This window comes from Capricornis sumatraensis, chromosome 19 (assembly GCF_032405125.1).
Source record: "Capricornis sumatraensis isolate serow.1 chromosome 19, serow.2, whole genome shotgun sequence".
NCBI classification, from domain to species: Eukaryota; Metazoa; Chordata; class Mammalia; order Artiodactyla; family Bovidae; genus Capricornis; species Capricornis sumatraensis.
Genome location: NC_091087.1, coordinates 26,607,228 through 26,632,710, shown reverse-complemented (window position 1 = coordinate 26,632,710; position 25,483 = coordinate 26,607,228). Strand labels below are relative to the sequence as shown.

Genomic DNA, 25,483 nt, shown 5'->3' with positions numbered 1-25,483 from the left:
GGGGGCCGTTGGCTGCAGGGCGAGCCCGGGGCCGCGGGTCCCCTCGCCAGTTGGGTGAGCGCGCGGGCGGCACCCGGACCAACTGTTCCGCAACAACCGACTCGGCCGCCCCGCCCCGCCCCTGCCCCAGGTCTTATAAGGCTGTCCTGCCTTCAAGCCACCGAACTGCCCGCTGCCAGCCCCGGCCAGGCGCCCCCTGCAGCATGATCTGGAACACCAATCTCCGCTGGCGGCTGCCGATCGTCTGCCTGCTCCTGGAGGTGGTCCTGATAGCCCTCTTCGGCGTGTTCGTGCGCTACAAAATGGATGCCGATCCCCACTGGTTGGAGGAGAAGGTGATCAAGAACTTGTCCACTGACTTGGAAAACGAATTCTACTATCGCTACCCGAGTAAGTCCCGCCACCTTGCAGGTCCACTTTGCGGGTCCCCTCCCCCCAGGCGGAGGGTCCTGCCTGGCCTCCGGCCGGAGCTGCAGGAGGAAATGCCGCCCCCAGCCCCCTGCCCCGCTCCTCTTAGCCTCCCCACTATGGAGACTTCCCAGTGTCTGGAGGTTAAGCTCCAGAAATGGCCAGGCGTGCCCAGATTCCTTTCAATTCATGAAAACTCACGAAGAGAGCTCCCTCCAGGTGTCCTCAGATACCTCCAATCTCCCTTCAGAGAGCCCTTCTTGATGTCTTCAGGAGACCCCAGCCAATGGGTGACCTTAGCTCTCCTGTCCAGCTGTGCCCAAACTCTCCACCTTAACAGAGTAGTTCCAACGTCAAGGGCTGCAGGGGTGGCTCATTGGCCTACCAGCCCTGCTGGCGTGGAGGACCACAGCACAACCATGTTTTGGCTTGGAGAGGGAGAGAAACGCCCCTGAATTCTCTGGCATCCGAGGTGCCGTGATTCACAGCATGTCCATAGAGTCACCACACCTCACCTGTATCACGGCTCTGCCCTCAGCCAGGTGGGTAACCTGTAGGCAAATGTCAACAATACACAGACTCGATTTCCTCATCTGTCCAATGGGGATAATAATGGGACCTATCCTACAGGAGAGGGGTGAGGCTGGCATGAGACACGGCACATAAAGTTCTGGCACTGTGCTGGGCATGGAGTCCTCACTTCATAATGAACCAATTACTAGATGAGTACGAAAGGCAGAGGCCCTAGGACTCAGCAGTTAGAAGAACTAGGGCAAGGTTACTTGGGTTGGCCCAACCTCTAGACTCCCAGCCCAGGACTCTTCATGCCCTTGTGCTTTCTAGCTTTCCACACCATCTGCCAACAGCCAATGACAGCCTCTTTCTAACTGTTGGTACTCACATAGTCATGGACTGTTAGTTTCAGAAGGGACCCTAACGTTCATCTCCGACAGTCACCTATGCAAACTGATCTTCCCTCCACGACTTGTTGTTCAGTTGCTCAGTCGTGTCTGACTCTTTGCAACCCCATGGGCTGCAGCACGCCAGGCTTCCCTGTCCTTCACCATCTCCTAGAGTCTGCTCAAACTCATGTCCATTGAGTCGGTGATGCCATCCAACCATCTCATCCCCTGTCACCCCCTTCTCCTCCTGCCATCCATCTTTCTCAGCATCAGGGTCTTTTCCAATACCTTGGCTTTTAGCATCAGGGGACCAAAGTATTGGAGCTTCAGCTCCAGCATTAGTCCTTCCAGTGAATATTCAGGATTGATTTCCTTTATTTAGGATTGATTAGTTTGATCTCCTTGCTGTCCAAGGGACTCTCAAGAGTCTCCTCCAGCACCACAGTTTGAAAGCATCAATTCTTTGGCACTCAGCCTTCTTTATGGTCCAACTCTCATATCTGTACCTGACTGTTGGCAATGTTATGACTCCCATTTCACAGACCAGGAAACTGAGGCCAGAGAGGGGACATGTCTTGCAAAAGTCACTCATCTAGAAACCTACTGAGCCAGCGTAGGAGCTCCAGGGACCTGAACCCACCCTCTTGGACTGCTCTCCTCCCTTTCATCTCACCTTTCCCCTCTTCTCCTTCCCTACTGGTGGCTGTGACTAGGAGTTGGAACGTAGGTGTGGCCCCAAGCTTGGGTTCCCGGGCCTCAAGGCAGTTCCCAGGGGGATGGAGTGAGGGCAGTCCCTTTAGGTACTTTCTGGGTTCTTGGTTCCATGCTGTCAACACCTGTGCAGGCTTCATTCCTGCCCAGAGGATTAGAGGAGTCCTTTGGGCATCTCAGTTTTCAGAGAAGTCTAGCTCCAGCTGGCTCAAGCTGGGGCCCAGGGGTGCCTGAATACGGCTGCCGGGGCATGGGCCCCTTGGTAAATAGCAGGCACAGAACCAGCTGGGGACCCGTCCTGGCAGTGCCCTGAAAGCCCAAGCTGCTGAACACGAGCTTCCTCCTGGGCTGATTCTCCGGGCAGTGTCTGGGGAGGTTGGCCTGAGGAGAAGCCATCAGAGCCTGGGCTCTCGAAGCTTCCCGGGAAAACAGAGGGAGAAAGGAAATGACCTAAGGCTGAGGATGCCACAGTTTCAAACACCTGAAGGTCTGGTTCATAAAACTGAGGCGGCAAGTTTCACCCTGTGCTCCTGGGAACTAAACCTCAGATTTGTGCATTCCTCAAGCAGAGGGCAGTGTAACCTGGCAGTTGACTTTGGAATTAAACAGATATGGGCCCATCACTTGAAATGGAGTAAAGTGAAAGTGTTAGTCACTCAATTGTGTCTGACTCTTTGTGATCGATGGACTGTGGCCCGCCAGGCTCCTCTGCCCATGGGATTCTCCAGGCGAGAATACTGGAGTGGGTTGCCATTTCCTTTTCCACGGGATCTTCTCAACCCAGGGATTGAATCCAGGTCTCCTGCATTGCAGGCAGCTTCTTTACCATCTGAGCCACCAGGGAAACCCAAAATAGAGTAAGCCACCTCTCTAATCACACTGAGTCTCAGTATGCTCTTCTATGAAGTGGGAATGTTATTTAATGCACAGGAACTCTTGCAAGATTGAAGATAATGGGTAGCCAGGAGGGCATGTCTCATGACATGAAACCAGAGGACAGTAAGCTGGTATCAAGTTTCCTCAGAAGGGACTGGTGCTGTTGCTGAAGGTGTTTAAGTGCAGGCTTAGCATCCATTTAGTGATGTGTCTTCCCTGATAGCTCAGTTGCTAGAACTACCTTATGACCCAGCAATCCCACTGCTGGGTATACACACCGAGGAAACCAGAATTGAAAGAGACACATGTACCCCAATGTTCATTGCAGCACTGTTTATAATAGCCAGGACATGGAAGCAACCTAGATGTCCATCAGCAGATGAATGGATAAGAAAGCTGTGGTACATGTACACAATGGAGTATTACTCAGCCATTAAAAAGAATTCATTTGAATCAGTTCTGATGAGATGGATGAAACTGGAGCCGATTATACAGAGTGAAGTAAGCCAGAAAGAAAAACACCAATACAGTATACTAACACATATATATGGAATTTAGAAAGATGGCAATGACGACCCTGTATGCAAGACAGGAAAAAAGACACAGCTGTGTATAACGGACTTTTGGACTCAGAGAGAGAGGGAGAGGGCAGGATGATTTGGGAGAATGGCATTCTATCATGTATACTATCATGTAAGAATTGAATCGCCAGTCTATGTCTGACGCAGGATACAGCATGCTTGGGGCTGGTGCATGGGGATCACCCACAGAGATGTTATGGGGAGGGAGGTGGGAGGGGGTTTCATGTTTGGGAACACATGTAAGAATTAAAGATTTTAAAATTTAATAAAAAAATAAAAAATAAATAAATAAATAAAAAAAATAAAGAATCCACCTGCAATGCGGGAGACCTGGGTTCGATCCCTGGGTTGGGAAGATCCTCTGGAGAAGGGAAAGGCTACCCACTCCAGTATTCTGGCCTGGAGAATTCCATGGATGAGTCCATGGGGTAGCAAACAGTCAGACACAACTGAGCGACTTTCACTTCACGTCACTTTAGTGATGTGGCCAAGGAATATCTCTGAACATGAGTGTGAACTACTATAGCATTTAAATGCCTTTGTGCCGTCCCCACTTGTTGTTCAGTCACTAAGTCACGTCCAACTCTTTTGCAACCCCATGGACTGTAGCCTACCAGGCTCTTCTGTTCATGGGATTCTCCAGGCAAGACTACTGGAGTGGGTTGCCATTCCCTTCTCCAGAGGATCTTCCTAACCCAGGGGTCAAACCCGTGTCTCCCACGTTGGCAGGCAGATTCTTTACCTGCTACCAGAGAAACCTTCTTCCCACTCACAAGCACTTTTTGCTTGCTCTGTCAGACAAGGAGTGTATTTGTTTCTATTTTATGTTGCTAGAGATGGAGCTTAGAGATTTTCCCAGCTGGTCAGTGGCATAGGCAGGGGTGAGGCCAAGCCCTCACACTGCACAAAACCTGCTTCCCCCAGTCTCTGTGGCATTGCCACTCCCTCAACCACCTCCCCAGGAGGTTTTGCAGTGATTGGATGGTTCTGTGTCCAGCTCCAAGTTGTGGGAGAGGTGGACACAGAGCCTTGGGGAATTGAGGGACTGGCCAGTGGATTTGAAAGGTAACAGTTTAGGCTGGGCTGTAGAGCATGGGAAGAGCCTGTCCCCAGACTGCTGCAGGGCTGAAGAAGCGTTGGAGAGAGAGCTGATGTTGCCCACCAGCATGGGAAACTTGATCCTCAGAGTTCAGAAAATTTCAGAACTTGGCCTTCTTCAGACCTTCCCAAGAGAGTGAGCCAGGAAGGGGTCGCAGAACAGCTGTGTACTGGCGCCCCCTGGTGGCGGCTCTCAGAACTGGCCTCCAGGAGCCATGCTTGCCCCTCGGGGACCTCCCATGGGGGAGGGACTCTGTCTGGCTGCTTGAGTCACTCACTATAGGCTGGGGAAAGTAGGGGAAGAGAGGCATTGTCTTACCAACTTCCGCTGACCCCTCAGCAAGTCGCCAGCCCAATGCAAAGCACCTGGTCAGTCTTGAAAGAGAAAACGAGAAGTAGTAATTAATATAATTAAGCAGTTGCTGAGGAGGAGAAGGGAACAACAGGATGAGATGGTTGGATGGCATCACCGACTCGATGGACATGAGTTTGAGCAAGCTCCAGGAGATGGTGAAGGACAGGGAAGCCAGGTGTGCCGCAGTCCAGAGGGTCGCAAAGAGCCAGACACAAGCGACTGAGTGACTGAACAACAGCAAGGAATTGCTGACGAATCATGTTTATACCCAGGGCTTTGATTGGGTGACATTAAATGTGTATCAGACACCTCTGAGTTCTGTTACTATTCCTCATTTTACAGAAAAAGAAACTTGAGGTCAAAGAGGTTATGTCCTTGCTAAAGGTCATACAATCTGGACCTTCAGACCATTTAAATATATATATATATTTATTATTTATTTATTTATTTGGCTGCCCCAGATCCTAGTTGTGGCATGTGGGATCTAGTTCCCTGACCAGGGGTCGAATCCAGTACCCCTGCATTGAGAACGAAGAGTCTTAGCCCCTGGACCATCAGGGAAGTTCTGGATCATTATTATTAAAAGCATTTTCAGTAGCATCGAACTCATTTGGCAGTCAATCCTAAAGGAAATCAACTGTGAATCTTCATTGGAAGGACTGATGCTGAAGCTGAAGTTCCAATACTTTGGCTTCCTAATGCTAAGAGTCAGGTCATTGGAAAAGACCCTGATGCTGGGAATGATTGAGGGCAGGAGGAGAAGGGGGCAACAGAGGATGAGATGGTTTGATGGTATCACCAACTCAATGGACATGAGTGTGAGCAAACTCTTGGAGACAGTGAAGGACAGGGAAGCCTGGTGTGCTGCAGTCCATGGGGTTGCAAAGAATCAGACACGACTTAGTGACTGAAAAACATTCGTATTCCAGTAAGGACCAGTTTAGGAGATAGAAGGGAGTAAGAGAGCAAATAAGGAAGGTGCGGAAAGAGAGCAAAGCTGGAGTCTGTGCGCCTGAGGTTGGGGGACAAGAAACAGACATTCACAGAAGGGTTAGAGACAGAGGTCAGGACAGCCGGGGAGTCACAGAGAAGGACAGAGAAGGACAGAGAACTGGCGAGGTGGGGACCGGCAGGGAGAAGCCCTGAAAAGCTGTGCGCTCTCTGCTCTTTCGTCCCAGGCCACAGGGAGAACTGAAGGCAGCCCCCAGGAAGGCCGCCTCCAGTCTCTTGAGCCCGAGCCTCTGCCCCTGCCCACCTGCTTCCCCCACCTCCAAAGAGCTTCTAGCTATGGAAGTCTGCGATGCTACCTTTTCCCAGGGGTTCCCCTCACCTCCCTGCCAGCACCGTCCCTGTCTAATCTGCTCAATTCCGCCGGCCAGTCCTCGGCTCCTGTCTCCGGCTCATCGTTCCAACTCCCAGCTCTGTGTGCAGGTCTGTTGGACCTCAGAGTCCAGCTCCAACCCCAATGGCCAGGCTCCATTGCGCCCACACTACCCCGCCTGACGCTTACCGACACCACCCACCCCCGGGGTCACGGGGTCATCTCAAACTCCCTTGATCAGCCCTAGACCCAGCACCTCCCTCCCTCCCCAGCAACCTCTTCCTCCTTGCCTGCATTTGCTTTCCTGTAACTGTGGTCTGAAGGTGTCTCCTCCCTCTCTCCCCAGTCTGTCACCCATCAGCTTCTTCCCAAGAGTCACCATGACACCGTGGATGGTGCTTCACATATGTTAGCTCAATTTCCTCCACAACAGAAGCACGATGAACCATGAAACACGATAACGACATAAAATCAGTCTCACACACTGGAGGGGAAGGACAGCCTGAGCATTGCTGCCCGCCCGCACTGTGGCTCGCTGGGCTGCTGTGGACATCAGGGCTTATCTACCCAGTGGGTAGGAGACATCAGACAGGAGAGGGTCTGCGGTCTCCCCTGATGGTGAAGTGCCACCCGGGGCCCTTGGCTGCTGCTCAGCTGACATATCTGGGCACTCCTGAGATCACAGCAGTAATTATCCATTCATCCCTTCAGGGATATTTATGGAGCATCCACCCCGGGGAATGCCTATAGGCAGTGGAGAATACCAGTGTGAACAAAACAGGCTTGGCCTGGACTCCTGGGGCTTCCCTGGTGGGTGAGCGGTAAAGAATCCGCCTGCAGTACAGGAGATGCAGGTTCGGTCCCTGGGTTGGGAACATCCCCTGGAGAAGGAAATGGCAACCCACTCCAGTATTCTTGCCTGGGAAATCCCATGGACAGGGGAACCTGGCGGGCTACAGTCCATGGGATCGCAGAGAGTCGGACATGACTTAGCAAATAAACCACCACCACCATTTGACTCCTTGGAGCTTTAAAGTCTAGTGGGCCAGACAAACAAACCTAACTACCTAACTACAAATTGTTGTAAGAACTAGAAACGAAAGAAGAAGGTGTCATGAGGGAGTGAACCAAGTTGAAACTCAGGGGTCTGGAAGGCCTCTGTGATGAGGTGACTTTTTGCTGAGATCCACAAGAGGAAATAGAGAAGGAAATGGTAACCCACTCCGGTATTCTTGCCTGGAGAATCCCATGGACAGAAGAAAAGAGTCAGGCATGACTGAGCGACTAAACAAGAAAAGAAGTTGCTGGCCATTCTGCGGGAACAGCGTCCTATGTGGAGGGACCACCACAGGCAAAGATCCAGAGACTGAGCCCAGGGAGGCCAGTGCGGCTGGGGCACCAGAGGGAAGGGAGGACCAAGGAAAGGAAGAAGGAGACTGGCGGGTGGGCCAGGCCAGGCTTGGTGAGCCCTGCAGTTCTCTTTTATTCAAAAATTTTTACTTGGGGAAATAATTTCAAATTTACAAAGAGCTGCTAAAACAAAAATAGTACAAAGAACACTATATACTCTTTTTAACTCCCATTAAGCATCTCTCTCTTTTCCCACATAAAAGCAAATACATACATACAGTTCCTTTTCCTCTGAACTGAGAGCCCGTTATACATATTGCGGTCTGGCCGCCTTAATTACTCCACTGTTTCCTAAGAATAGAGGCATTCTCTTCCACCACCACAGTAATCAACTTCATGAATTTACACTGTACGCCACTTTAATATACTGTCCCTATACAATTTTGTCAGTGGACCCAATACAAACCTTTGCAGCATTCCCCTGCACCCACACCCACTCCCTACCCCAGCCAAATGCAGGATCCAGTCTAGGGTCAAGTATTGGATTTATTTGATGTGTCTCTTTAGCCTCTTAAACCTAGAACATTCCTGTGTAGGTACAGCACCTAGCATGTGTCTGTCCTATAACAGACGTTCACAAGGGCAGCCTTTCTTTATCTTTTAAGACACTGATATTTTTCAAGAGTCCAGCTTCAACCCCTTTCTAATAGCGTGTTCCTTTGTTTGTTTGGTGTTTCCTCGTGATTAGATTGGGACTGTGCCTTCTCAGCCAGAGCACTACATAGGTGATGTGTCCTTTTCAGAATATCTTCCTGAAGGTGCACAAGGGCCGGGTGTCCCACACAGGTGGTGTTAATTGTGATCACACCATCAAGATGTTGCCCAATTTCTCCACTGTATGGTTACCGGATGTTTTTTCACTCTCCTTTACAACTCATAAGCAATCTGTGGGGAGACTCCTTTAAGACAACGCAAATACCTTGATCTTCCTCAAAGTTTGTCCCTGGATTTTAACATCCAGTGATGAAATCTTCATTATGAAAATTATGATTTTCCAACTTCAGTGCTCATTCCACATTTAACTGTTGGGCTGTCAGCGTCCTGTTGTAAGCAAGAATCCTCTCTGGTCTCTCTCTCTTTCTCTCTCTTTTTTTTTTTTAAAGTTCCTGCTTTTTATGATTTTCATTTGTTATGGTACCTAATTATTTTGGCCAGTCAAGGGACTCCTAGGCCAAATGAGACTAGCTTCTCCACGGCAGAAGAATGGGGTTGCGCAGGTAAGGCCCTTGGTGAGGGCAGTGAAAGGGGGCTGTCATCTCCCAACAGGGCATTCCTTGGCCTTAAAACCCAGTGGTCTAAGTGATCTAAAGTGGGGGTCTCACCTCCATCCCCCCAGCCCAGTCCGCCCCAGAGGCTTTTTTTCTTCCAATTGAAGTACAGTTGATATACAATGTTGTTAGTTTGTGGTATATAGCTGTGATTCAGTTATACATATATATAAATACATTGTTTTCATATTCTTCTCCACGAGGGTTCATTGTAGGATATTGACTCCAGTTCCTTTTGCTATACAGTAGGACCTCGTTGTTTATCTGTTGTATACATGGCAGTTTGTATCTTAGAATGTGATGGGGTAGTAGTGGCTCTTCTACCCACAGCAGAGTCATAATTACTGCAAGAGCCTCAGGATCCAGATGTAGGGGTGGCGGGATGGAGGTTGGAGGGTGGCCCAGGTCGGGCCAGTGGCGGAACAGACACAGGCTCAGCCGCGGACCGCACTGGCCCAGACGCAGGGCTGCAGCGGGGAGCTTCGCTCGGCCACCGGGTCTCTGGGCTGTGTTCTCCCCACAGGCTTCCAGGACGTGCACGTGATGATCTTCGTGGGCTTCGGGTTCCTCATGACCTTCCTGCACCGCTACGGCTACAGCTCCGTGGGCTTCAACTTTCTGCTGGCGGCCTTCGGCATCCAGTGGGCGCTGCTCATGCAGGGCTGGCTTCAATCCTTTGACGGACGCTACATTCTGGTGAACCTAGAGAAGTGAGCGTGGCTCGGGCCGGGGGCGGGGAGCAGTGGGCGGGGCCCGTGCGGGAGGCGGGGCCCGTGCGGGAGGCGGGGCCCGTGCGGGAGGCGGGGCCCGTGCGGGAGGCGGGGTCCGGGGGCGTGGCCCAGAGTCTTTGGACTGTGAGCAGGGTCTTCGTCATTCAGCCAGGGTACCCAGGGGCCCTGCAACATACACCCCGCCACCCTCAACACACACACACACTCATTCACTCACTCACTCACTTCCTGATCAGTGAGTCTCCAGGGTGGGAGTTCTCATGGTAACCAAGTGCTATTGGAGGGTTTCCTTCCTCCTAAGACAGGCTGCAGGGATGCAAGGCCTTTCCCCAGGGTCCAAGTCCAGACTCTGCTCTGACATCTCAGGGCAAACAGAAAAATTTGCCCTGGGAGACCTCAGGCCATAGGACCCATGGAGGGGAGGGAGCGGGTGGCAGGTGAGCGGAAGGAGTGTGGGACTGCCTGAAGCAGCCTCCTTAGGTTCACTGTAGAGGGAATATTGAATGGGGAATCCAGTTGCCTGTGTCCTCACCCATGGAACAGAGCAAAGAGCTGTGAGGCCTGTGCGGAGTCCTAGGGCCGAAGTCCCTCCTGCCTCAGCCTCCGAGGGGGCCCCTGATCCCTATCTCTTCTCACCTCCATCCTCATCACTTGTCTGTGACAATCTTTTGGTCTGACAAGTACTACATTCCCTTCTATCAGGGAGCTCAGCCCCTCCCTCTGTCTGAAGAGGCCTCCTAGGAGCCTTAGCATGCTTCTTCCCTCAACACCTCCACCAGGTTATACAGTAAATTTGCCAACTTGCCAAAAACCAGCTTGCCAAGCAGTCATCTCACTGAATGACTCATTTATCAAACTCTCCAGCCAGGGAAACTTAAGAAACTGACCACAGTTTCCGTTGCATGGTACAAAATCAACAGCCTTTGGGAGATTTTCCCCCTCCCTTCCCTTTTTAGTCAAAGTTTGGTTTATTGAAGGCTCTTCTTTAAATCCAGTTAGATTGTCTTCAATTTCTGTAGACATATGACATTTGGCTAAAGAAAAGTACATTTCATAACTTGAGAAAGTTGCCGTTGGTGTATAAAAACAAGCATTCATTAACATGCTTGGAAAACCAAATCCACAGAAAGGGTTTAGAGGCAAATTGGTACAAAACCACATTCTTTTAAACATCTGTTTTTAATTGGAGAATAATTTCTTTACAATATTGTGTTGGTGTCTACTGCACATCACGTAAATCAGCCATAGGTATACTTATGCCCCTTCCCTCTTGAACCTCCCTCCCCAAAACTACATTTAAAGTACAAATCCCTGTTGTCACATACAAGGCACCAATCAGATATCACAGGCTAGGGGCCTGAAATTTAAACAGATGCCAAATATTTGCAAAATATTAATTCATTCGAGCCAATTAATGAATCCATGAATTAAGAGAAACAGGAAAAATAGTCGACTAGGTGGAAAATGTTTCGGAACCAAGAAACTGGTCTTTTTGTATATAAATCTATGACATACATGCATATCACTCTACTGTATAAGATACACAAGAAATTCTCATTCCCAAAGCCATAGACCCAAAGTATAAAAGTGCCTGTGATATATTTAATTGGCCACCACACCAAAATAGCTATGGCTAAATGCAAAACAGAAGTATGGAGCTTTTTTAAATGTTCAAAGGAAATTATTGTAAACTTTTGTGGGTTAAATTTTTTGAACCAGTTATTTAACAAGTTAGTCACTTGACAACTTGAGTTTTGGCAACTTGGTTTTAGGGGAAACGATTTTCAGCAACTTAGCTGGAGCCGATTTCTGGTGCCCAGGGCTGAGATGAACATGTGGCCCCCTAGACCTCACCTGAGGATCCTTCTCCTAGTTTCTGTCCTGCCCCTGCTGAAGAGTCCCAGATCCCACCTGTCCCTCCAGGGTTGTTCCCCAGACTCGAGGAGGACCTGTGTGCTCCTCGGCCTCCATTCTCAGGCCTTGCCTGAGATGTGACATCCGGATATCCATTTCCCAGGGGCCGAGGGCCCAGGCGTGGGCTTCTGTGCGCTCCCTCTCACTCCTTCCTAGGGGGTGATCGCTGCCAGGTGGTCTTCCGGCTGAGTTATGGTAATTTGGGCAAATAACTCTGCCTCTCTAAGTCTCCATTTCTCATCTTTATGACGTGGCTAATAATGGTACCTGTTCCATGAGTCCAGGTGTGATACAGGAGGGCCTGTGCTGCACTGAACAAGCATTGAAGTGCCTGGCACTTAGCACCTGTCATCATGTATTCAGCCAGGCCCAGGGGATGCAGCAATGAACAAGGCTTATAGTGAAGAGACATTCCAGTGGACATCCTTTGTCTGGGGAGGGACCCTGCGGAGACAGTGCCCTGCCCCCACTCCACACACTGTCCCTCCATCGGCTGGCTTCTTAATTCTCACTTCCTGATTCACACACACACACACTCACACACATACACACACACACACACACACACACACACACACGAGTATGGGGGAGGGGGCTCCTGTGGCTGTGACTGCCTTAAGGAAGCAGTAGCCGCTGCTGTCTTTATGAGGACCCTGGTTGACAATGCTCATGACTTGGAGGCCACACTGAGAGTCTGCCTTGGACTCCAGGATACCTTTGCTGCTGGCAGGGCCCAAGGAGACCTGCGTTAGGCACAGCGGGCACATGGATGGAATCCAGATCCCCTCTCAGCACATGGCATGCCTCTGCTATCTGGCTGGGTTTTCAGGGTCCAGACTTAAGGAGGGCCTGCAAGCTCCTTGGCCTGCATTCTCTCTGTTGGCCTTCCTGTCCCCTCTCTCCACCCAGCCCCCAGCTCCCTACTGCCTGCAGGAAGGTCCTTCTTTCTTCCCTGGACATAGATCCTCTCTCCCAGGTAAGGTGAAGAGGAGGTCATGATGACTCAAACCCAAGCAAGGCCCTGGTAGCCAGCAGGAGAAGTGTGTGTAGAGATAAGGATTTGGAGGCAGAGACCACATCTGGTTAGAGGTATTGGGGAAGGCTTCCTGAAGAGGTGGTGGGTGAGAAGAGGTTTTGGAAGGGCAGGTAGAAAATGAAAGGTAGGACAAGGTCCCAAATACGGACCGGATGATATTCAACAACAGCAGCCAGATCACTTGAGGGTGGGGCCTGAGATAGGCCCTCAAAGGAAGGGTGTGGTGGCATCTAGTATGTGCCACTGCTGTGCTGGATACTTCACAGGCTATTTCTTTGCATTCTTAGAGTAGCTCTAAGATGCTATGTGCCCATTACCACAGATGGTGAAACTGAGGCTCAGCAAAGTTAGACCACAAGCCCAAACCCACAGGTGACCACAGTTCAGATTCAACCCCAGAGCTTGAGTGCCACTTCTTGCTGTGGCCTCAGCCCCTCCCCTGTCCTGTCTCCCCACAGCCTCATCAATGCGGACTTCTGCGTGGGCTCTGTCTGTGTGGCCTTTGGGGCAGTTCTGGGCAAAGTCAGCCCTGTCCAGCTCCTCGTCATGACTCTCTTCCAAGTGACCCTCTTCTCAATAAATGAGTACATTCTCCTCAACCTGTTAGAGGTGAGCAGAGCTCAGAACAGGGATGGCGGTGGAAGGGACACTTGGGGGGACAGGAAGGTGACAGAGAAAGAAAGAACTGGGGAGACAAGCCAGCTGGATTCAATTCAAGTTTGACCAGTCACTTAATCTTCTGAGTCTGTTTCCCCAGCTGTAAAGCAGGAGAATGACATATATTGAGCATCCACCTGGTACATCAGTCCAGCAACCAGACAGAGTAGAGGTTCCTCGCATGTTGGTTTTCTTCCTCCTTTCTCCGTCTGGCACATCAGAGGGAACGAATGGGATGTTCCTGCACATCTTCTTGCACACACACATTCCCAGAATGCTCTGCCAAGAAAATGACCCAGTATACTGAGGGGGCACCTCTGTAAGGAAGGTTCCCAGGGGAGTGGCCAAAGCAGACATGTACAGTTGCACACGTTACACACTGCAAAACTCTGGGGGTGCCATTCACATGGACCTCTATGGCAGGAATGATGCCCCCTGAGGTTGACTAATTCACTGGCCAAGGTAAAGAGCATCTTAGGCCTCTGACTCTTGTTTAGACACCTCTTTGGCATATTTGCAGGAGTAGGAATTATTCAGGAACCCCATCCCTTTCTCATTCTCCAACTTCTCTATATTTGGACTCTGCCTAGAAACCCTCACAGGTTGTTGTTTTTTTTAACACAGAATTTCTCATAAGCAGGGTGATCAGGACTTGCACAGTGGTTCCTCAGTATCATCTGGAATTCAGTCTTTTTTGTTTAACTATTTTGAGCACATGATTTCCATTCTTATTTTTTTCTGTGCTGTGCCAAATGCAGGATCTTAGTTCCCCAACTAGGGATTGAACCCACGCCCTTGCAGTGGAAGCACAGTGTTAGTGTGAATCTTGGGACTGTCAGGGAAGTCTCACCCCCAGGGGTTTTGCTTTCAGACCACCCTACATTCGGTCACTCATTTTGTCATTGTTTCCAGATACCACACTATCATATTCCTTCTTCCTGACTCATCTCCCTGTCATCATCCTTTTTTTTTTTTTTTTTGGCCATTCCAGGTGGCATGTGGGACCTTAGTTCCCTTACCAGGGATGGAACCTGTGCCCCCTGCAGTGGAAGCACAGAGTCCTAACCGCTGGACCAGCAGGGAAGTCCCTCCCTGTCCTCATCCTTGCCCGACCCACCACCTCAAGCTAGCTAATCTCCACCAGCAGCTGTGGGGACCTGTTAATAATGCATATAAGACCGTTCCTCTGATTAAAACCCTGTTTGTTTGTTTGTTTTTAATTTCACTTCAAATCAAATCTAAACTTGTTTTAAGGCCCTACATGTTCTGGCCTCAGCCTTTTCTCTAAGCTTATCATCCACTCTCTCCCCATCTTTCTGTGATTTGACCGTATCCTGTGGTCTGCTTTTCAAATACCCAAGCTTGGTTCCACCTCAGGGCCTTTGCACTTACTGCTCCCTTTGCCTGGAGTGCTCATCTTCCTGCTCCTTTTCATTACTGAGGTCTCAGCTGCAGTCTCACCTCTTCAGAGAGGCCCGCCCAGGTTCTCCTACCAGTGTTGCCCTCTCCCTTACTTCCTCCTAGTCACTACCCTTGACTAATTTTCTTCAGAGCATTTATCCTTAAGGGAAAATAAGGGTGAAACCTTATCTGTTTGGAGACTATCTCTATTCCTGGCACCTGGCCCAATGCCTAATAAATTATTGAGAAGTATTTGTCAAGGGAATAAGTTTGGGATTTACATGTCAGGCAGTGCTCCAGGCAGTGCGATACAGGAGTGAGCAGGACTCTTTGTTTCAATCCCAAGGAACTCACAACCTAGTGAGGGGGCCAGGAAGCAAATAGACAGTGACCAGACAGTGAGACAAGAATGGAGTTCCAGGGCTAGGTGCCCTGAGGGAAGGGGAGGAGGACCTGAGCCAGCATATGGCAGGCCAGGGAGGCTTCCTGGAGGAAGAGTTGTTAAAGCCAGAAGTCAAGTAGATAATCAGGCAAAGGAATGAGCAAAGGTATTTGAGGCAGAGGGAATGGGGGTGGGGTGCTAGGGAGGGGAGGAAGGAGCATGGATCATCAAGACTTTCACAGACTGTGTTAAAGAGTCTCAACTTTATCATGAGGGCAATAGGGAGCTATGGAAAGTTCCAGGCAGGAGAGGGGCATGGTCAAATACATGCTATGGAAGTGTCACTTTGGCTGTGGTGAAGAGAACGGTTGGAGGCAGAGAGTCAAGAGGCTGTGTTAGTCACCCTGGTGAGAAGTAATGGGACTGGCTCTGGCCTAGGACAAAGAGAAGAAAGTGGATCATAAGCGCTTTATAAAAAAGGTGACTAAACCAGCCTTGGAGACTGGTTGGGGTGGGTAGAGAGAAAGAAGCTAGGCTAGGTGAGGGGGTACACAGGGCAGTCAATAGATGAGATCTGAAATTAGCTGAGAAGTAGTACCTTGGGTGTGAGTTTAGAGGCAGAGAAGGCTTCTTTGACCCTCAAAACCCCTCTCTGATCTGCTGCAGAAATTCCCTCAAATGCATGACAGTGTTTGAGTCTTTCCTGCAGCCAAGTTGAAACACAGTAATCACCACTGACAATTAAGGAGCACTTGCCCTTGCCTGGGCCCTGCTCTGAATGCTTCATGTGGGTTATTTCATTCAGTCCTTCTTTCTGAGCCAGGCACAGTTATTACTCCCATTACATTACATTACATTACAGATGAGAAAACTGAGACTCAAAGAGGGTAGGGGGCTTCCCCAAGGTCACACAGCTAGTAGAGGCACCCACCAGGCTGGGAGTCAGGAAAGAGGTATGTCAACAATTCAACAACTAGCCCTGTGACATTGGATGACACACTTACCTCTCTGGTTGGGTTTCCCATCTAAAGGGAAGAAGCAGGTCTATGATTTCTTTTTTGTTGTTAATTTATTTTGGCTGTACTGGGCTGTCACTGCTGTGCAGGCTTTTCTTTAGTTGCAGAGAGCGGGGGCTACTCTTTGTTGCAATGTATGAGCTTCTCATTGTGGTGGCTTCTCTTGTGTAGCACGGGCCCTAGAGCACAGACTCAATAGCTGTGGTGCATGGGCTTAGTTTCCCCGTGGCATATGGGATCTTCCCGGACCAGGAATTGAACCCATTTCTCCTGTACTGGCAGGCAGATTCTTAACCACCAGGGAAGTTCCCCACTTTAATTTTCACTGAAGTATAGTTGAGGAGGGGATCCCCACTTCCTCCCCTTCCCAGTTGATGGGTCTGTTAGGGCCCTGGGCTTCCTTCTGTAGCCTGTACCTCCTTGGAGACAGCTGCACCTCTGTCTGTGTGTGGGGAGGTGGGGGTGGGAGAGTGTCAGAGGAGGGAGGCAGAGGAGGGTCAGACCCTGACAGTACCCTTGTACCCGTCCACCAGGTGAAGGATTCGGGGGGCTCCATGACCATCCATGCATTTGGAGCCTACTTTGGGCTCACAGTGGCCTGGATTCTCTACCGCCCTAACCTACACCACAGCAAGGAGAGGCAGAGTTCTACGTACCACTCGGACCTCTTTGCCATGATCGGTGAGAGCTTCCATAGTGACTGAGGGGGCCCCCATGATGACCAAGGGCTGCCGTGCTACCGTGGTGGGTGAGGGTCACCACGAGCATTTCAGGCTGCAGTGATCATACCTCATCCCCACATGGTCTGGTGGGTGGCTGCCAGTTCCCTTCGGAGAACGGGCAGGGAGAGGTTGCCTATAGATATTTCAAGGATCCCAGTTACTTGTCCCTTTTCCCCATGGGGCTGGAAGAAGTCGGTCACTAATCCTGCGTGTTCCCTCGAATGCCCCAGGGCAGACACAGTGATAACCAGGAAATGCTTCCATCCTTGATCTCAGCAAGGTGTATGTGCCTATTTCCTGTGTCCATTCATTCCAGAGAACACATACCAGCTACCTTCTCTGGTCTCTTAAAACCCAGCCCTGCCTTCAAGGAGCTCCTTGCAGGGTGGTAGAACAGATGGCCATACAACTTGATTATCTCCCTACAGTGGAGAAAAAGATTCTCCCTCAAGGTGCCTGGGAAGCAGGGTGGGAGGCATTTCACCAAGTTGTGGGGTCAGGGTAGATTTCCTGGGGTGGAGTGGAAGACTAAGACAGCATTAGGCAGTGAGTAACCCAGGGAGGGCCTTCCAAGATGAGCCCCCAGCACAAATAAAATTCCAGGGGAGGGAAATGGCTGGGGTGTGTGAGTCACTTGATATCTCTGGAGCTAAAGGACAGAATGTCTGTCCAAGCTCCGTCAGGCCCATCTAATACCCCTTCTCCCCGTTCCACCGGCCCTGTCTGGTCTGGCCAGGCACCCTCTTCCTGTGGATATACTGGCCCAGCTTCAACTCGGCTATATCCAATCACGGAGATGCTCAGCACCGAGCGGTCGTCAACACCTACTGCTCCTTAGCAGCCTGTGTGCTCACCTCAGTGGCGCTGTCCAGCGCCCTGCATAGAAAAGGCAAGCTGGACATGGTGAGTGGGGTGCTGGTGGGGGAATCTTGGGGGAAGCTGTGGCCACAACTGCCTGTGCCCAGTGGGCACTGATCACCACGCCCTGCCAACAACTCAGTGAAGCAGGCAGCATAAGGATTATTGCACTCATCTTGCAGATGAAGACACTGAGGCCCCGAGAGAAATGATTTGTCCAGATGACACAGCTGGCTTTAGGCAGAGCCCAGAACCAGATTCATGAAGGTTCCATCATGCCGGCTGCCCTGGATGAACTGCTCCTTCTCAGCCTCCTCTCCCCACAACCTGGGTGCTGTCATTAGTTCTGGACTGAGCAACCCAAAAAAAACCAGCTTCTGGCCCCCAGCCTTCCTCGATCCGCCCCTACCTGCGCCCTCCACACGCTCAAAACAGAACCCCTTCAAAACACTTGGGACGTCTGTGGGGCTGTGGTGTTGCCCAGTGCCCTTCATATCCCGCCACTGGGACGTGTGTTCCTGTCATTCCTGGGGGAGCAATGGGTGTTGGTAGATTTTTCTATAGAAAGAAGACCACCTCTCTCTCTGATATTCTTTTTATTTATTTTTGATTGCACTGGGTCTTCAATGCAGTGCTCAGGCTTAGTTACTCGGAGGCATGTGGGATCTTAGTTCTCCAGCCAGGGATCAAACCTGCATCCCCTGCATTGGAAGGTGGATTCTTAACCACTGGACCATTCGTGAAGTCCCACCACTTAATACTCTGACACTAGCTTTTAGACCCAGGCACCTATGTGCCAAGATGCTGCCAGGAGTGTGTGTTATTCCGGGACACAGCCTTGAGCCCCAGGATGCACTGGACAGTCACTGTACAGAGAGATGGGGACACAGGCCCCGGGGGGAGAGAATCAGACACACTCATGTGGGCACATGCAGGGAGGGACATGGAAGAGGACGAAGGTCGGGGGCTCTGGCTCCACACAGACCTGGATCAAGACACTTTTCTGCCCTTGGCTGGCCGTGTGGTCTTCGACAAGTCCATGAACCTCCCCCGTGCCTTAATTTCCTCACCTGCAAACATGAAAAGGTAACTGTACTCGCCTCCTGGGCTTGTTGTGGAGATGAAACATACTCCTCGCAAGCCAGCACCGTGGTCCATGGCACAGGTAGGTCCTCAGAGAGTCAGCCGGTGCTCCTGTAGGCGCGCAGATTCTGATGCCAGCACACGTGCATACAGAGGGCATCAGACACACGAACCTGGGCACGCCTTCATGTCTGGGCACCCAGCTCCAAAGAGGACGTGCGGGTGGGCTGAAGGAGCCCACAGACACAGGCACATGTACACATAGAGGATGCCCCGAGCGCTGGTGAGCGTGGCAGCTGTACAGGCAGCACAGGGGCAGCTGTCCCAAGCCTGGGCTCAGGCTGGAGTCCTCTGCAGTCTCCTGGCTGGCTGAGGCACGGGAGCCATCTCTGGCTCCCAGGTGGCCCCCCACGCACAGGAGATCAACTTGGGCCCTAGGTCAGCTCCTCCAGGACGCTACTCTGGGAGAGGACTGAGTTCCCGCCTGCTCTGCCTGCCCTGTCCAGGTGCACATCCAGAATGCGACGCTCGCCGGAGGAGTGGGCCTGGGCACCGTTGCCGACCTGATGGTCCTGCCTTTTGGCTCCCTCATCATCGGCTTCATCTGCGGCATCGTCTCCACCCTGGGTTTTGTGTACCTGACGGTGAGAGCTCCAGGACCAGGGACTGGGTTGGGGGGCGGGGGCGGGGAGCGGGCAGTCTCTAGGGAGAGGGTGGGGGCTGGGTCTCTGTGTATTTGGGGCTTCCAGAATCCTGGACTCCCCACAGCCTGCCACAGCCCCCTGCCTGAGCAACACTCATCCCCCTGTTTCCAGCCATTCCTGGAGTCCCGGTTGCGCATCCAGGACACGTGTGGTGTTCACAACCTGCACGGCATTCCTGGCATCATAGGTGGTATTGCGGGCGCAGTGACGGCAAGCATCGCCAACATTGATCTGTATGGGGAGGAAGGGTAAGAATGGAGGCAGTGTAAGGAGGTTGAGCTCCCTCTTTCCTTCTCCATTCCTCCTTCCTACTATTCTTCTAGGGTCCAAGACTATCTCTGTCCCCTTTCTCACCCACTCTGGACCACTATTTCATGGGCCTCTCTCCTCAACCTCTGTCCTTCCATAAGAATCTTAGAGACCATCTGATCTTTTTAGTGCCCCCATTCTGCAGATGGGAAGGCTGAGGCCCAGAGGTTATTGAGCCTTCGTGTCCACTCATGCGTGTGGGGTGACAGCGGGTAGTCACTTGGCCTCTCCAGGGGATCCTGACCTGCTCCCTGTCTCTACCCCAGGCTTGCCTATGCCTTTGGCATTGAAAGATCCAAGTTAAACTGGAGCCCAAACATGCAGGGCAGGTTCCAGGCTGCCGGGCTCTTTGTGTCACTGGCCATGGCCCTGGTGGGTGGCATCATCGTAGGTGAGTAGGGGTGACCATGCCAGAAAAGGTGGGGCCCTGTGGTTGGGGGGCCCAAGAGTGTGTGCCAGAGGTCACCTGGAGCCCCCAGGAGCCCTTTGTCTCTGCACTGATGGCTCTGAGACCGGGAGGATTTTTCCAGTTGAGGGGAAGGTCTGGGTAGGCAGAGAAGTCATTCTTGACCTCTGGGACCTCCAACTTCCTTTAGGGGTCATTCTGAGATTACCATTCTGGGGACAAGCACCTGATGAGAACTGCTTTGAGGATGCAGTCTACTGGGAGGTGAGTTCTGCTGACTTGCCCCGCGGCTCCTCTCCCTGGACCCCATCAGCTGGGCTGGGGCCTGGGAAGCCGGAAGCTGAGGGTTGTGGGACAGAGCTTACGTCCTCTGCTCTTTTATCCGGGAGGCTGTCCCCTGAGGGGTTAAAGGCTTCATTCTGAGCATGTGTGCATGCTCAGTCATGTCCAACTCCTTGCGATGCTATGGGCTATAGCCTGCCAAGCTCCTCTGTCCATGGGATTTCCCAGGCAAGAATACTGGGGTGGGTAGCCATTTCCTTCTCCAGGGAAATCTTCCCAACCCAGGGATCAAACCCACGTCTCCTGCATCTCCTGCACTGGCAGGTGGGTTCTTTTACCGCTGAACCACCTTGGAAGCCCTCATTCTAGAGCAGTACTTCCCAAAGTATAGTGCTCCCTAGAACAGCAGCAGCAGCAGCATCTGGGAACTTGTGAGAAATATAAATTCTCAAGTGCCACCCAGACCTCCTGATTTCAAAGCTCAAGGGGCAGGGCCCAGCCCTCTGTCTATAAGCCCTCCACATGATTCTGATGAAAAACTCATCTGTGAACCAACCACCTAAGACCAGTGGTTGGGCCCTCGCATGCACACTGGAATCACCTGGGGGTCTTTAGAAACTTCCCAGGCCTCAGTCTCCAGAGACTTGACGTTCGCTGGTCTTGTGTGGGGCCTGGATATTAGTTTAGCACTGTATTTAAAATTTGCCAGGTGAATCTAATACACGGCCTGGGTTAAGAATCACAATGCAGTCTTCAGCTTCTGTAGCCATAAGAAGCACCTGGTGACCTGGTAAAAACTCAGTTTCCCAGGCGTTAGCCCAGCTGGACTCTGCATGGGAACTAGCTCCCAGGTGATCTTGTACTGACACTCCCCTAAGCCTCTAGAGCAGCCTCTAGAACAGCGTTGGTACAAAATCTAACTTGAGAAACATTGTTCTAGAAGCTGAAAGTAGTAGAATGTCACAGAACTCAGCTTCTTTAAAAATGTGCCATAATCTGGGCTTTCTGTGACTTCAGGGTGGCCTTCCTCCCCATGAATCATCATGACAGGTATTTGCCTGTGTTAGGAGACAGGGAATGAAACACAGGGTCCTTCTTGTCTCCCAGCCTTCCCCCTCATGACAAGGGCAGAGACCTAGCCTGTGTCTGTGGCCCCTGGGACAAGGGTCTGCCCAACATGTTCCTTCTTTTGGCTATTTGTTTTATGATTAAAGTATGGTTCATTTGCAGTATTAAATTAACTTCAGGTGTACAGCATAGTGATTCAACATTTTAATAGATTACACTCTATTTAAAATTACTATAAAATAACAGCCATATTTCCCTGTGCTGTACAATATGTCCTTGTAGCTTATTGATTTCATACATAGTTGTTTGCTTGTACCTCTTAATCTCCTACCCCACTTTCACCCTCCCTCCTTCCTTCTCCCTACTGGTAACCTCTAGTTTATTCTCCATATCAGTGAGTCTGTCTCTTTTCTGTTATATTCATTCATTCTAAAAAATAAATATTTTTTAGATTCTATATAGAAGTGATAACATATTTTGTCTTTGGTTTATTTCGCTAAGCACCCTGTATGTCCATCTATTTTGCTGCACATGGCAGAATTTCATTCTTTTTTATAGCTGAGTAATTGTCCACTGCATATGTGTATATACACCACATCTTCCTTTTCCGTTTATCTGTTGTTGGGTGCTTAGGTTGTTTCCATACCTTGGCTCTTGTAAATAATGTTCCTGTGTACATCGGCATGCAAATATCCTTTCAAATTAGTATTTCCATTTTCATCGGATATATATCCACTAGTGGAATTGATGGATCATACAGCAGTTCTATTTTTAGTTTTTTAAGGAACCTCTATCCTGTTTTCCATAGTGGCTGCATCAATTTACATTCCCACCAACACTGTACATGGGTTCGCTTTTCTCACGCCCTCACCAACATTTGTTGTGTGCTTAATTGCTCATTTGGGTCTGACTCTTTGCGACCCCATGGACTGTAGCCCACCAAGCTCCTCTGTCCGTGGGGATTCTCCAGGCAACAATACTGGAGTAGGTTGCCATGCCCTCCTCCAGGGGATCTTCCCAACCCAGGGGTAGAACCCAGGTCTCCCTGTAGATTTTTTGATGGCAGCCATCCTGACAGGTGTGAGGTGATGGCTCATTGTGGGTTTAATTTGCATCTTTAATGATTAGCTGGCTCTGTATTTTTTAAATCATACCAGAAGTTTTCAGGATAATCTTAACTAATATCCACTAAAAACCAATATTATATACATAACTAATAAGCCTTTTAAATTTTCTCTCTTTAAATTATTTTTAAAATTATAACATGAATAGAAGCTCATTAAAGAAAATCTGGAAATAGAGATAAATAGAAATTCCATCACCCTCATTCAAGCACTATTAATATTTGGGGTATATTTCCTTCCAGCCCCTCCTTTTTAAATCTACATGGACTTTTCTTAAACAGCTGATATTATACTTGATTTCATATCCTGCTCTTTCTCTTTCTCTTTCTCTCTCTATCATAAAAACTGTTTTGTGTTATTACTTTATAAATAAACTTTATTTTTTAGCAGCATAATTATTTTCATTCTATATTTTAAGTGGGAACTTAAATTATTTCAGACACCACAATTAGAAACCACACAGGTTTCAGTTCAGTTCAGTTCAGTCACTCAGTCGTGTCTGACTCTTTGCGACCCCATGAATCGCAGCACACCAGGCCTCCCTGTCCATCACCATCTCCCGGAGTTCACTCAGACTCACATCCATCGAGTCCGTGATGCTATCCAGCCATCTCATCCTCTGTCGTCCCCTTCTCCTCCTGCCCCCAATCCCTCCCAGCATCAGAGTCTTTTCCAATGAGTCAACTCTTCGCATGAGGTGGCCAAAGTACTGGAGTTTCAGCTTTAGCATCATTCCTTCCAAAGAAATCCCCGGGCTGATCTCCTTCAGAATGGACTGGTTGGATCTCCTTGCAGTCCAAGTGACTCTCAAGAGTCTTCTCCAACACCACAGTTCAAAAGCATCAGTTCTCCAGCTCTCAGCCTTCTTCACAGTCCAACTCTCACATCCATACATGACCACAGGAAAAACCATAGCCTTGACTAGACGGACCTTAGTCAGCAAAGTAATGTCTCTGCTTTTGAATGTACTATCTAGGTTGGTCATAACTTTTCTTCCAAGGAGTAAGCGTCTTTTAATTTCATGGCTGCAGTCACCATCTGCAGTGATTTTGGAGCCCAAAAAAGTTTAAGGTTAATGAGATAAACTAAAAAAAATGTATCCATTCCCCTACATAGCTGTTCACTCTTGGTTTCGTTTTCTTCTTCTTCCTTTTCTGTGGGGTTCTAGTTTTCTCATTAGGGACTGAACCCAGGCACCCACAGCAGTGCACGTGCCAAGTTCTAACCCCTGGACCCCTGAGATTCCCTCTTGGTTCTGTTTTGATCATTTACATTGCTGTTGTTTCAGTCGCTCAGGTGTGTCTGACTCTTTTGTGACTCCGAGTAGCCTGCCAGGCTCCTCTGTCCATGGGACTTTGATCTTTATAACTTATTCTAAGTTCACACCTTCTCTGTGCTGTATTATCAGCAGTGGTCAGTTTCAAGCCACACAATCCCATGCCATTGGAAGGAAGCCACCATCAGGCCATTCTCATGGCCCCTGGCCTCTGGCAGTTTACCTGGGAGATGAGGTGACTTCCCAGAGGACAGAGGTGAGGCAGATGTCCCCCAGGAGCACAGGTGAGGGCATCTTTAGGATCAAATCTAAGCCTTGAGGCCAAGGCTGGGCTGATCTCTCCCACCCATACTCCCATCTACCAATCCACTTGTGGCTGCCCCTACATCCCCACTCCCCACCCCAGCCTCACTCTTGGGCCAGCGTGGCGTTCAGGGAGCTTGCCAAGCTGCCTGTTACCTGGTGCATTACTATTCCTCTTTCAGAAGTGCGTTTGGCACACTTGGAATCCCCCCAGGCTGGGTTATCAGCCTCTTGCGTGCATGTACAACTCATACTGTCACTGTGCACTTCACTTGGACCCCTTTCCTTTGCTCTAGTGGGGCAAGGACTGTGACCTGCTTGGCCTTGCAGTGCCCAAGCACCCTGGACAGTGGCTAACTGAACTAGGAGCAGGACGTGTGTGAAGGATTGCCTTGCTTCACAGCATGCAAACTGCACGGTGATCACAAGGTGGCGCCCACCACACACCGTTCGCTGTTCCTGGCCTTGCCCAGGCTGTTCTAGTTCCACCGGCCACACCTCCCCACCTGGGGCAGGGCCCTCAGAGCCACCTCCTCTCCCTGCAGATACCCAAGGAGCCGAAAAGCACTGCCCTCCATTCTGAGGACTCCAGCATCAAGCCCCCAGAACCTTAAACTCCCGGGGCAAGAGAGAAGCAGGTGAGCATGGGTTTGGCTTGTCCTTGGGGGCCCAGCTCTGGGAATCAGATGCCACCAGCAAAGGGGCAGAAAGCAAGCAACAAGAACTGAGGATCTGAGCTTCTACCTGCCAGCCTCATGCTGGGGTTGGTGGGAGAGGCATTTGGTGTCAGACCATCCTGGACAGACTGGACAGACACAGGAATCTGTGGAAGGCGTTCTGGACTGGAAAAAATATATGGAAAGTGACCTGGGAGCACACATGGCTTTGCCGCTTACTGCCTACGTGACTTTGAGGATCTCTTCACCCCAGAGACTGAGCCTCAATTTCCTCATTTATAAAAGTGGAAATGACAGGGCTGGCTCTATTCAGTTGATCAACTCGGGCAAGAACCTTCTTTCTTTCCTTCTCATTCTCCTTCCTTTTTTTTTTTTTTTCATCTACTAACATTTCCTTGCTCCCTCTGTGAGATGCACCAAGCCCTTTTTCATACCTTTTGCACCTGACACCTTAGAGATCTCTACAAGTGCAATTATTTCCCACTTTTCTTTTATCAAGATTTTTTTTCTTTGATGTGGATCATTTTTCTAAAAGTCTTTATTGAATTTATTACAATAAGTATTTATGTTTTGTTTTATTTTGGCCACAAGGCATGTGGGATCT

At 50.2% G+C, this 25,483-nt stretch overlaps 1 protein-coding gene across 1 annotated transcript; it reads left to right on the top strand.

Moving 5' to 3' along the window:
• The first annotated feature begins 203 nt into the window (after positions 1–203).
• Positions 204–24,816, top strand: RHCG (Rh family C glycoprotein). The gene is made up of 10 exons (XM_068991325.1): positions 204–390; positions 9,454–9,640; positions 13,070–13,220; positions 16,601–16,748; positions 17,526–17,692; positions 19,237–19,374; positions 19,546–19,682; positions 20,010–20,134; positions 20,340–20,413; positions 24,748–24,816. Exons 1-10 carry the CDS (start codon positions 204–206, stop codon positions 24,814–24,816), a joined length of 1,383 nt encoding a protein of 460 aa, XP_068847426.1.
• The last annotated feature ends 667 nt before the right edge of the window (positions 24,817–25,483 follow it).

Excerpts from the sequence above, each read along its gene's own strand:
- RHCG (XM_068991325.1), top strand. The coding sequence starts at position 204 with ATGATCTGGAACACCAATCTCCGCTGGCGGCTGCCGATCGTCTGCCTG. Across the intron at positions 13,221-16,600 it reads TTCTCCTCAACCTGTTAGAG|GTGAAGGATTCGGGGGGCTC; the intron begins GTGAGCAGAGCT and ends CCCGTCCACCAG. Across the intron at positions 20,135-20,339 it reads GGTGGGTGGCATCATCGTAG|GGGTCATTCTGAGATTACCA; the intron begins GTGAGTAGGGGT and ends AACTTCCTTTAG.